The sequence below is a fragment of the Diuraphis noxia genome, unplaced genomic scaffold, assembly GCF_037042655.1.
Source record: "Diuraphis noxia isolate RWA-SAM2 unplaced genomic scaffold, SU_Dnox_SAM2 contig0003, whole genome shotgun sequence".
NCBI classification, from domain to species: Eukaryota; Metazoa; Arthropoda; class Insecta; order Hemiptera; family Aphididae; genus Diuraphis; species Diuraphis noxia.
In genome coordinates this window covers 75,319,260-75,333,344 of record NW_028301713.1, presented here as the reverse complement: position 1 = coordinate 75,333,344, position 14,085 = coordinate 75,319,260, and the positions used below count along the sequence as shown (strand labels likewise).

General features: G+C 29.7%; 1 protein-coding gene across 2 annotated transcripts in view; it reads right to left on the bottom strand.

Annotated features, from left to right (window-relative positions):
- cnc (NFE2 like bZIP transcription factor cap-n-collar) overlaps positions 1-14,085 on the bottom strand; it is a 103,725-nt gene that overhangs the window by 27,072 nt on the left and 62,568 nt on the right. For both annotated transcript variants that reach the window (XM_015524933.2, XM_089221867.1), the window contains exons 5-6: positions 11,700-11,839; positions 7,486-7,602 (exon numbers count right to left, since the gene is read on the bottom strand). In XM_015524933.2, the coding sequence (XP_015380419.1) occupies positions 7,486-7,602; positions 11,700-11,839 (257 nt within the window). The remainder of the gene's footprint in view (positions 1-7,485; positions 7,603-11,699; positions 11,840-14,085) is intronic.

Below are 14,085 nucleotides of genomic sequence, written 5' to 3'. Positions count from 1 at the left end.
AAGGAATTCGCAAAATTATATCAACCCCAAAATAGTATCAAAATATATAATGACCGGATCGTACAGATTTCCGTTGGAATTATAAATAAATATTGATATTATAGACTGCAGAATATATAAGTACAACGGCATTTTTACGTACAATACCGTTTAACCAATCAATTATAACTATTATGAACTAAATACCTTATGGTAAATATATAACATACTATATACACAAAGCATACATCACAGGTAGGTTAAATCCAAACTCATAAACGTACCTATACATATAAGTATAATATGTAACATCATCATATCGTTTATTATTTTTTCGTGGTCGTTATAATAATATACAGGACAAAAAAAAACACACACACAAAAGACCAAAATATTGTCGCGACAACACCACAACGCATATGTCATATACAATATACCATTAACAGGTCGTATAGTTGTGGCGGTGACTTAAACGCAACACGAGGCGTACTTGTGTACATAAATATGAGTATATTTGTGTGCCCGCGTGCGCGCTTGTGTGTGCGTATGTGAATCCGTCCAAAAGACACCTACGGACACGCTAGACACACACACACACACACACAAACACACACTGTGCACTGGAAAAAAGAAAACGAAATCCTACGCAAAATATGAATTCAATGAGCGCATACGCGCGCGCGCGAGATACAAACAAAAATATTCTTTTAGTTTATTTTTTAAAGAAGCTCTGAAGACCTGTGTGCGTTGAATGCCAAAAATATACAGAAATATTGTACGGCTTAGGTACATGCAATATATAAATTTATATGATATATTGCAGATATTATAATATTATCATTTTAAAACGTATGATGTTATATACATATATTATGTACTAATAGGCGCGAAGAAGAAGCAAAATGAAGACGTTACATAAATCATGCACGATAAATCATCCGAAAACTGTTGTGCAGAGCGTTTATAAGCTATTTCACACCGCCAGTAGACAAATGTGTGTCAATTATCATTATTTTTAAACGGCGAAATTCGGAACACAAATTGGTAGGTGTCGGCTTAATGGTTGTGTTTAGTATTAGAAAAAAAATACAATACACACACACACATCAATATATTAAGTATAGATATATTTTATACACATACACAATACAACTAACTTTGGCTTCACGTCAAGACCGCGCGCGATAATTAAGAGGCTGTACACTAGGAATGGTATATTTGTTTTTTTTTTTTGTTTTTTTATCATCCTCTACGATTGTTCCTTTTACCTAGTTTCTATACTTCTCCTCTTCTACTACAAGACACACACACACACACACACACACGCGCGCACGCGTATTGTACACATAATATGAAACCTCGAAAACCGTAATTAGTTCAATGATGGATGTTTCGGTGACATCATTTCGACAGCCCAACAATAACATTAATATAAATATATATATATTATAATCTGTAGTTCGATAATTACCACTATACGATGGCTCCCGCAAAACAATCAATCTTTTATCGCACATGCTCGCACATTACAATATTATTATATGCTGACTAGTACGCGAGGAGACCCGTTTACATTGACACATTTCCACCGGTCGACGAAATTGCGTGTTGGATACGTAGCAGCGGCGGCAACGAAAAAAATTGTTTGAAAAATAATAAACAGAAGCTTTTAACTTCGAAAACTTCGGAGAAAGACGACCTTGTTGCCCTAATCAGAGTATACCCCTCACTAACAAATTAAATTAATGATTGACGAAACCACAACGAAATGTAATGTATGTATGAATACGGTTTATATGTAATTTATATACGAACACTTATATAGAGTAAATCTGATACAATCGCCAAGATTTTTAATTATCTTTTTACCGTGCGTCTTATCGCTACTTTATTGGTAGTAATAATGTTTAACGGATTCGCAGTATACTTCTATCATTATCTTACAAAATAAACTTTTAAAAAAACACAGGTAAAAATATAGATTTAAAATGAATTATTATAAACTTACGTATACCTTTGCTGAAGATTATACGTTTTAAACTGCGGACCTACATTTTATTAAATACAAGTAACCATATTTATTATTAATATTTAGGTTAGGTCCATGTGTGTTAAATACTAAACGATATTTAATTGCTATACAACAAACATCTTTTACTGAACATGTCTATATATGAGTTTAAATTCATAGTCTGTGGAAGTGGTTAATTGATGAAGTGTGTCATTATAATAAATTATTTAGAGTCTATTACATACATATTACGATATAATAAGATAAACGTTATGATTTAGTATGAATCATTATTATAATAAAACTAGCCTATTTAAATTTTATAACATTTTACTACTATCTCTCAGCCCTCTGAAAGACAAAAACACAGTTTATATAAGTATGAATTAATACGAATAATTTGTTTATTGTTGATTAATTTATTACGATTCACCTGCAGGTAGCTTAACAAACGGCTACAAATGGGGTACAAATATTTGGATATGAATAAAATATTTAAATGACAATTCTATGCCTACCTAGGATAACGTGTATGTATTTATTATTAAATTTATTTGTATTTTAACCTACTTATTAACTTATTGTTAGATTATTTTATTATTTTATTAATAGCATATAGCCACAGCACCGGACACGATAAGAAGAAGAAGAATACTATACTTCATTATTTTGTTTTTAATTTTAATAAAAACCTATAAGGTGGCTTTTGACGTTGCAATCAATTGTGAAAGGCGATCTGAAGTAAACACTTCGGCCGACAACACTAGTTCACGCGCGCAGCCCCGTGGAATGGATTTTTTCTAAGGGAAAATTTATGCCACACATACTACATACAGTAGTATGTGTGGCATAGATACACATGGTACACACTCTACTCCACAGTATCATACATACTGAAACTTACAAAACCAACTGATGTAACCAGCCTATATAGATGTTAACATCATAATACGATACGAATATTCAAAAATCAACAATAAGAGTAGGTAGGACAAGTTCGATAGAATGATTTATCCATAAAGGTACTTATATATAGGTATCACGTGCAAGGGATTTAAGTGGTTAGGTTTCACTTACATTTTCCCCAAAAATATATATATCCTCCCAAAGTTCTATAAGTGATTGCCAAAAAAAAACAAAAATCATTTCTAACAATATGAATGAATAAAAAAGGTCAATCACTAATAAAGGATTGGTGTAATTTCAGTTTTTGAGAGGAGAGAGCAAAAACCAGCCAAAAAAAAAATAACTATTCGCTAACATATACATTATATTACAATACAATTACACTTTTATATCAATACAAATAGCCATCTTCTAATGCAGCGGTTCTCAACCTGCTGTGGTACGCGTATCATTAGTGGTAAGCGGAAAGCTCATAGGTGGTACGCGAAGTAAATCTACCTTTATAAAAAATTAATTTACTAACAAAATTCTATATACATATAACATAAACGTATATATTATTAATAAGCAAAAAAAAATGGTCAGGTGACTATAAAAAGGTTGAGAACCGCTGTTCTAATGTATAAAACTGAGATGTCAACAAAGGCTAATCCAAACAAGTAGATAACTATCTACAACCGTGCCATAGACTACAATTCTTCTATTAACCAGTACAAGTAAATTAGAAATATATAATATATAAATACTCGATAGTTATTTATGCATTGGCACGAGCCACGAATAATGATTAAACTTTATTTGGAAATGACATGAATCATGTTTGGGGGCTGGTGGCCCAAAACCAGCAAGACACCAGTCTATACCAATAGCATCCCTTCAATGACAAAGGGGAGCAAACGCCTACCCTTCCATCACCGAAATGTCACTACTGCATAATAAGTCTGATCAGCTATCACTAGGCAAAGCTAGGTTTTATTAGGTACGTCATCAGGATTCAATTTTATTCGGCATTATAGATTATAAATTATAATGGAATATTAATTAAAAAATTCAAGTTATTTTTTTACTAAATTTTCATTTGAAAAAGTACTAAATACTGGAAATTAGGTTTCAATTTGGATATGTATATTATGTATACGTCCTGACGGAGTAGATGGGCCCTAATATGGTTCTAATTTTTTATCATATCAACGCGAAAAAACGATCAATAGATTGTTGATACTAAATAACGATTTAATCCTACAAGTCTTTTATACTTTTAGTAATTAAATTTAAATTTAAGAACATTTATAGAGTAACACCTTTTGTATTTCTTTTATTATTTAAAAATTGTAAATTTTGATTTAAATTTTGAAAATATTTGACATTCTTTGCCAATTTAAGAATGCTATATAATTTCCTATATCACCAGAAATATAATTAACCTCTATTTAGTAGCGCCCATGAATATAATATGACCAACATCAACCGACAATTTTCTCATGCCAATCTTTCGTTCTTGTGAGTTAGATTCTGAGCTTATTCAGAGTGTGTGAACTGTGAACACACTGCAACACGCGTACAAATAGTAGGTGATAACAATGACAATAATAGATAATAAAACAGCGGTAAATACAAATTGTGTGATCGTCGTGGTGCAGGTTGTTCAAGGATTCGAAATTTTTGATCTATATAATATTATGCCTGCATCATAATTCATAATATAATATAGTTGCATCACACAGTCAACGTTCAAATACGGTATATACTATATATAATCGACAAGGGCCTCGGTGTAGTGATATTATACATAATCGATAACGGACTAACGGATCAAAAATAAAAGCGCGCGGGTTTAACTATATACATAATACTACACTATATAGATCGTATTACTGTATATCAGGTATGTATTATTATTATGTTATTATACGTATACATCATAAGACGCCATTGATCATTATTGGCCAACAATGTATACATAATAAATGCGCACACACACACACACAAACATTATAATTTATAACAATATAATATTATGTGCGGTGTATGTATATAATATGTTATAGAAACTTGGTCCGCCGGCGACTGTTTTGGCGACGGGGCGACGGCGTTGGTTTGTGCGGAGTCGCCGTTGCTGCCAATAAGCAAGCACGCTCGGCTCGTAAACAAACAGCGAAATATACTGCATATATATGTATATCCGATATACAATATAATATTATATGTATATATATATATATATATATTAAAAAATAAAAACGTTACTTTCTATATACGCCTATATCAATGCGCGCTGCACATAGCGGTACTTTCTCTATTCGCGGAACACAATAGACGTCCTGCAATATTATGTTATTATTATTATTATATTACACTTCCTACAGACACCACATACGAGCGAGCGCTGCACGTTATCATTATGTCGTTGTGCGGGGCGTGAATACGATTGTTGAAAGAAAATAATAAAACAACAACACCATAATAATAAAAGTAATAAAATCGTCGAAAGATGTTGGCGCAGATTATAATAGTAGGTATTTTGTGCGCGTGAGTGAATCAAGAAAAACGGAGACATCCCGCCGCCACCGCTGCAGTCGAAGATCGTCGGTGGCGTTTATATAATTCATACATATTAAATATTAATATATAGGTACATACGAGGCGTTCATAGTATAATATATTATATAAAAAAAAATATTTAAAACAAAAAACGGGACTCAAAGTCGAAAAACCTAAGGAAAAAACATCAAAATAGGTCGAATGAATACACAAACACACACACCAGACATACACTCGACTGAGATTTTTTGCACGGTGTAAAAAAATTAATAATAAAAAGAAGGCGTAACGGAGAGGCGTGCGTATTAATATTATACAGCCTAACGCGAGCGACGACTGAACACAGCAGCCGTCACGGTCTAATGTTTATAATATAATATATACAATATAAGGTACCTATCTATACCCAAAACGTTCGCGTAGACGCAGCTTCGAGTCGGCCCCGTTTATCGTTTTTTCGTATTATCGTCAATCCGTAGCCGATTTCGGAAAAGCCGATTTATTTCGACGTACTCTTTTATGATAATAGGCATACGTATGAAATATGATATAGGTAAATAAGTAGTGCAAAGTGATGTCCAAATATCGCTGTTTTGAGTAGGTATTATACTATTGATTTAATTTAATTTATAATTTTTAAGTTAAACAATTAAGAAGAAACTATAATTGACGAAAAAATTCCTTTTCCCCAAATACAAATAATATTGCTTTTCAAAATCTGTTGTATAAATGTTGTTGCGTGAAACTGTAATTTGATTTATCATACGTGTAAGGAGAATTGAGTATATCAGTAAAAAGTGTATAACGTAAAGTGACTACGTACGGTTATAAAACATATCATATTGTACAACTTAAAGTCTATTTCAGAATCATATTTTCAAATACTTGATGTTTTACCATTTAAGAAGTATCCTGTGGCGATACCGACTTCTATTTTTCAAATTAATTAATTTTTGCCTTTTTTCAATTAATACCTCTCCTTTAAATCACCTTGGATCTTATAACTATTACTCGTTAATTTATATAATATAATATAATCAAAAATATTATACCTGACACATTTTAATAACAAAAATACTGTAAACCGGTAAAAATACCAAGATGGCAAAATATTATATCAGCGTAATTTATTATAAATAATATCTAATATCACTAATTTCACTCATATCATTGCACGATTATAGATGTGGTATAGACATTGAATAGATTTTCAGATTAATGGTACAAATATCAATGAATTTGAACATTTGTTCAAGCAGATAAATGCATTTCACATATAAATGAAAAATTATTTATAAAATTAAATTACAAAATATAGATTAAATATTATAATTATCTACTGTTTATTTTTATGTAAATATATTCATGAATATAAGTTCGTATGGGGAGTTTAAACTTATATTAGAAACTATTGTACCCAATGGCACCAAATATTACACACATACCTACAACATATTTCTCGAGCTTCGATCATTGTTCATACTTTCATAGTTTTGTTTTTCAAACCACCCCTATAGGTTATCACTGAGTGAAACACTCGTAAATTTCATTTTGACTCCCAAAAATCGAATATTTTTGTTTTGTTTAAATATAGGATTTCCATTAGTTACAGGAACAAAAAGGACTTAATTACTATAGTTTTATATAATCTATGACAACTGATATATACATATAAAAATAAATGAATGTATATAACTTAAAAACATAAAAACTATTCGATTGATTTTAATTATAATTAAAATTATTGTAAGTGATATCAGGAAAGTTTAGAGAGTAGGTTTGAACATCGACCTCGAATAGGGTAGTTTACAAAGCGAGGTATATACAACACCGACGCCGATTTGCCTGTGAATTGAGCTACACTAAACTCGAGATACACTTATAAATAGTGTCGTATTTTATTTTTCCCAGGCAAAATCAGGCTATAAAGGTACAATAATTTAAAAATTTGTATCTTATATTACTTTATTCAAATATTATGGTAAGGTGGCTCACAGGATATTTTGTATAAATTTAGAATTAAAATTAAATGAAAATAATTAACTTACTTGGAAATGCCTGGAAGATGGCGGTGGTTGAGGATAACACTGCATCATATCTGCAATGGATTCGAGTTCATCAAAGTCAAACTCAAACGATGGTTCGTAAAACGGAGATTCTTTCACCTATAGTAGAATAAAAAAGTAATAATAATAATGGTAAGAAATGAAATAGAACACACGAAAAATAACAACAATGTAACCAAATAAAAGCATAATAATATATACACCTGACAATATTACACACAAGTATAATATAGGATGATCGATGTGTACAGGAAATCGAGAATTGGTTACGGACTTTTTTCTATACTCTATCTTTCTCTGATAAACTCTCTATCACGCTACATAAAATCTACTATGAATCCCATAGAGAAAACATGCCACCCATTCTACAATTCGATTTTTCCACTAATGTACCGTGGTATTATTGTATTACTTTAGTGTAGTCTAGTTCACATTGCATATACGCTACACAAAAAACTTGTACCTAACTATACCAAAGTAAAAATGAACATTTAATTTGAAATTGCATGAATGTATTTATCATAAATGATCACGTATATTATTATTAACATTAACAATTTATAATGACATTAAATTGTTTTAATTGTGTAGGATATAAAGAAACTATAATAACAAAATGTAATCAAATTTCTTATCCATTGTATTAAGTGATGTATATATAATATATACAAAACCTTTGATAATATACTATGTACAATATATAATATGGTAATGAACATTATAAAGATTTATGTATTATATAAATTTTAACAATAAATAGGTACTTCTAAAATTAAAATTAAAATCTACATTCTATGATACATAATATTGTTAAACATTGTTTTTAAAATACTTTTAAAAAAATGCATAAATATTTTTCAATAATTTTTGATTTTTGTAAGAACATGTTAAATTATAAATCTATACCATAACTTATAAAAAACATTATATTACCTTATTAATCATTAGGAGCATGAACGTTGAAAATGTAATGGATTTATAAATTTGTAATTTTCAGTTATTTTGATAATTTTTCGAAAATTTGAACTCCAAACTTTATAGTAAAACGTCAAAAACTAGTATCGTAAAAATATTCTCGCTTTATTACTGTTTTTTGTAAGGCCCGTTTGACAATCACAATAATAGTACCATCACACGACACACGCAAGTATGAAATGGGTCTTACTTTTTTCTGAATTATTAAGAAAAGGACTGCAGTCATTTTTCGATTTTAGACCACTTATTATCCAAAGAAAAAACTAGATAAATTTTTCAAAAAGAAACTACCTTCAGGGTTGAGAAAATAGGAATACGTTTTCTTCCATAAAACGTGATGGCGGATTTAAAAACACTATAAATAATTATATTACTAAAGTGAGTTTGTAAAAGGATTAATTAAATCAATTAATCGCATGTTTTAACAAATCATAAATTTTAAAATCAAAAATTAGAAATATATAAATAAATCACAATTAAAAACTGTTATCATTAAGTATATTTGTAATGCTGTTGTTAAAATAATTACATAAACATTATAATAATGTCTATATTATTGTTAATAATTTAATTCACACAATTATTACTAAAAGCAAATCATAAAAGTGGTCATAAAATGTTTGAAACAGGTATGTAGGTTTATAATATATATAATATCAAAAGTTATAGAGATTGTAAAAATAATATTGCTTATCGTCGATTTTGTAAAATTCAGTTAGTATGTATTTAGACGAAAAATCGTTGACTTTAAGATACGATTGTTCATAGAGTTCGGTTAATATTGATTGTATCTTAAAATGTATATAGGATATTTTGAACGATGAAAAAAAATTTAAAGCATAAAGGTAAAGCAGAAGGCTTTATAAAATAGAAGATATAGAAATGTCTCTATAAGTCATAAAAGTAAAAGGTTTAAAAACAAAATCATTTTTTGTGTGAGTCACAAATTTGAAAGAAGAATTACATATATATTTAAATAATTAGAAAAAGTACCTATGAAATATGAACAATTTTGGTTTCCTATGTAATAGAAAACTTGCTGAAAAACGGACAAACCGTCAACTATATGATACATCAATCGAAGAATTTTTATATTGTAGACATTTAAATTTAAAATCACATAAAACAAGTTCCGTTTACAATTTGTAGATAGTATATTAAAATAGTTAGAAATATATATATATACATGTAATTAATCTATGGGTAATGTATTCAATTTTTAAAAAACAGGACATAGATACTGCCTATATGCTGAAGTTGTAGTGTATTTTTATTAATATTTTGAATGCAACAATAAATCATCGTAAATCAACAAAATAATAAAACGTATTAAATTCTATTTATCCTCAAGTTAAGATAATTTTAAAACTTAAAATAAGTTATATACAAAAAATTAATAACAAAGGTTTTTAGCATTTATTGAATTTATATGTTAATATTAATGTAAATATGAGTGCCTAACCTTGTATTTTAAAATGACAAGTATTGATTACAACATTTTGGAAAAGTTCTAACAATGCAAATGAAAGAATAAAAACTAGACAGATAATATGAAAAGTGTAAGCAATCGAGGTTTTTTCAACTGAATCATTTTTTAAATATGATGAATATTTTGCTATTTTAAAATGTATAATACAACCATAGTATATCACTATAATAATACAACATAATGAACTGCACTAAATATGAGCAAAAGAAATCATAAAATTTATCCTCTGTATTCTGTATATACCTACATAGTTTTTTTTTAATGTTATAATCCGTATATAGTATCTAATAAAGGTACAACAATAATATTATAAAGGCATACATTTGTGGTCGGTCACATTTTACATTTTACGTTTATACCATGTGTATTAATTGATATTTATAACTATATAATATACTATATAGCTATGTATTTCATCAGGTTAAGAAATTAAACTAAAATTTTGGATAAAATTATAAAAAATATCTAGTATTTTATTATTGTTTACAAGTTACATTTCTGTATTTTCCCCCAATTTTTCAATAATTATTTGAAATATTCATAGCTATAGAAGCTACATCTATCTTAATGCATGTAAATAAAATAATCAACATATTACATACCAAATGTGCTTTGTGATGAGTTCATAAATGTTTGAATAAGTAGACATTTTAGAAAAATAATTATCAGATTAGTATATATAAAATATAAATCAACCTAACTTATTATGAATGACTACAGCTGATATACAAAATGATTTGTTTTGGTATAATTTGGAATTTAGTACACAAAGGTACTAAGCGAGCATTGGAATAATATATTTTATAAGCCCACATAGATTTTATGTTGTTTATAAATAATTTCTTAAATATATTCTCGATGTAAGTCTAATATTGTCAAGTTCATACAATATATACATGTATAATGCTATGGAATATGAGTTTACTCAAAACATGATGGTTATTTATTTCATCATAAAAATATTTAAACAAAAATAACAAACACCAAATACTAAATACTAAATGTAAACAGCAAACTATTAGCTTAAAATAGTATTTGCGTTTACCTAACCTATAACCTAGAGATACTGTATATCACCATTAAATATTAAGGTATCCCATAAATAACTATGTAGGTATATTGTACAGTGACTGTTGTAAGTTTGTATTACATACATAATAATATGTGTACTTAAATAATATATCATCTGTACAGAAATATGAACGCAACAAGAATATGATCGCGAAAACGTGGAAAATTTCAATAAACTCTTATAGGCACTAACAAATTTAAAAATATGTACCTATACCTACATAAAATTATTATGATTGAGAAAAGTCTAAAAATTAATGCAAGTTGTTATGAAATGAATAATGATCCTATAAAAGATTAGTTTTATAATTTAAACACAATTTTATTTTATATAAATGATTTATAATTAATAACTGCATGCAAAACCATAATACATGTATAAAATCTGCCTATCATCTATTAAATCATAATTAATTATAATGTTTTTGTCCTATTCAAATGTAATATATATTATATATATAATACAATAACTACAGAATCTAAATACCTACTGTTGTTTAAGTAAATCATATATTATATTATTACATATTATATTAATAGGTATACATGTTACTTCTTATTATTAGCTAATTGTAAATGATATAATACTATTAATTAAATAGAATTTTATGCCGAAAAGCTCAAGACGTAATAAAAACATAGTACTTAAAAATGAACTTACTCGAAATCCTGGCGTTAAGCTTGGAGATTCGTTATTACTGCTTGACTGGCTATATTTCTTGTGTTCGGCAGATTCATCGGCATCCAAATCCGATGCTTCAGTATCATTATCACTGGACGCTCGTCTTGAACGACTTTCGCCTGTAAAAGATTAACACTATAACGGCACTGAAGTCTAATATACGCGGATACGAGCACGGCAAGAACGGTAATAACTATTTAAGAAACATGCGACGCATATACCGATTGTCCCATACGACCGTATACCTGGTTGTGTTCAGGTAAAATTAAGTTTAATATTACACCGAATAAATAAAGCGCCAAGTCATTGGGGACAATAAAGGCCACGGCGGCATCGGTCCCTGGAGGCCGAAAAGACGTACGACGCACTAATGGGCAGGGGAAAAATATTTGGCGAATATGGGTAAATTGAATTTTATATTGTTATAGATTTTTTATAAAAAAAATAAAATAAAATACGATGCACGACTGCGACGACGACCACTACGACAATAACGGTGCGTATAAAACGGTGACGAAAAACCGAACGAGTGACTACTGCTGATCGGTGGGCTGCCGAAAAAATACAGTTCCCCCCGGTCCAGACGCACGATTGAGGCTCTCCGACATAATATTATCCATCAATCCAACATGGCCGCCAATGCCGCCGCCGTACCACCGAGTCACTTCAGTTCCCATGACCCCGCATTCCTGACCACCGCCACCGCCGCCGCCACCACCACCACCACCACCGCGACCTCCACCACCACAACCATCGCCACTCCACCACTGTACTACTGGCGGTCTTCCGATTTTATTTTATCGTTTTCATTATTATTTATCCCCTACCAAGGCGATTTCCGTACGTGTAAATTACCACCACCATACCACGACGCATCGTTGCACGAGTATCACCCATCGTCTCCTCCTTAATAATATAGTGCATATACTGGAGGGAACAAGTGTGCATATATACACCTATACCAGGCGGATATACCATCTATCGCGTGGTTTCGGGCTGTAGGTGAACCGGGTATAACGACACTTTTCCTGCGTGAGAAAATTACTTCCGACTACAATAACAGACTCTCGCGCAGGACCAATGTCCTATATATATATATTATACCTCTATATCTAAAGGCATATTATAGATAGGTACACTAAATAGCTGTTACAGTATATAAGTCCCATTTCGTGTGAGTGACGAGTGTATATACTGTATAATACATGCACCGGGGGGAAATGACGCACATCCGATCTGCAGCAGCGCAGTCGGAAAAATAAGAAAATCTGAATTGGAAAGTTCCGATTATCGTTGTAAATTTAAATAACATGCATATAAAACGAAAAAAATATAATATAGGTACGTTTTCTCAGAGACACATTCCCGCCCTGCATACTGCACGATTTTTTATATTTTATATAGGTACCTACATTTTTTTTTTTGTCATCATCAAAAATCTATAATACACTTGCTGTAGCGACTGAATAGCTATAATACGTGTATAATAGAACGATGTTATTATTGGGTATGTCTGGATATATGCAATAGATACCTACTCGAAATTTACAACAATATACACACCTAAATTTATATATATGCATGCGAAACAGGAGATTCGTATTTGCAGGTTGAAATATGTGTACTGACGTGTAACAATGTTTGATATACATAATAAAGCGCGTATCAATATACACAATGTATATGCGATAGGAAAAAAAACAATGACAAAAATGTACTTAAAAAACTCACATAATATAGGTACATACCTACACATATTTTTACATAAATCTCAGTAATAAACTACGAACGTAAATAAATAAATACATTCGTTGTATTTATGAATGTGCATATACAATGTCAATATATTATATATTACATAATATTATATAATTGTAAATAATAATAAAAAAATTGTACACAGAAATATGCATTTTAGCCACAGAATATAATAATGGTGAATCCGGTTATTTGAATAATATACAAGGCTGTATAATAAGACAAACTTTGATATTTATTGATTAAATAACAAACAAACAATTAATTGTACAATAAAAATCAAATTTTTTGATTAAAGCCTCGTGTATAAAATTTAATTCGCAACACACGGATGTACTGCAGCTATTATTAAAATTTACGAGCCGATGATGTGTAAATATATAACCGATTGCACGAATTGAAATTAATATAGATCTGAAGTTTTAATGTAAAAATAATTTGCTTAACAATTTACTGTATAAACAGTACCTATATATTATTTTAAATAAATATACGTTTGTATCGTCTAGAATATAAATACATTCAATATTAAATGAAGAAATGAGGTGCTAGGTAAATAACCAAAAATATATAATTGAATAATCAATACTAGGTGCAGGTATCTCTT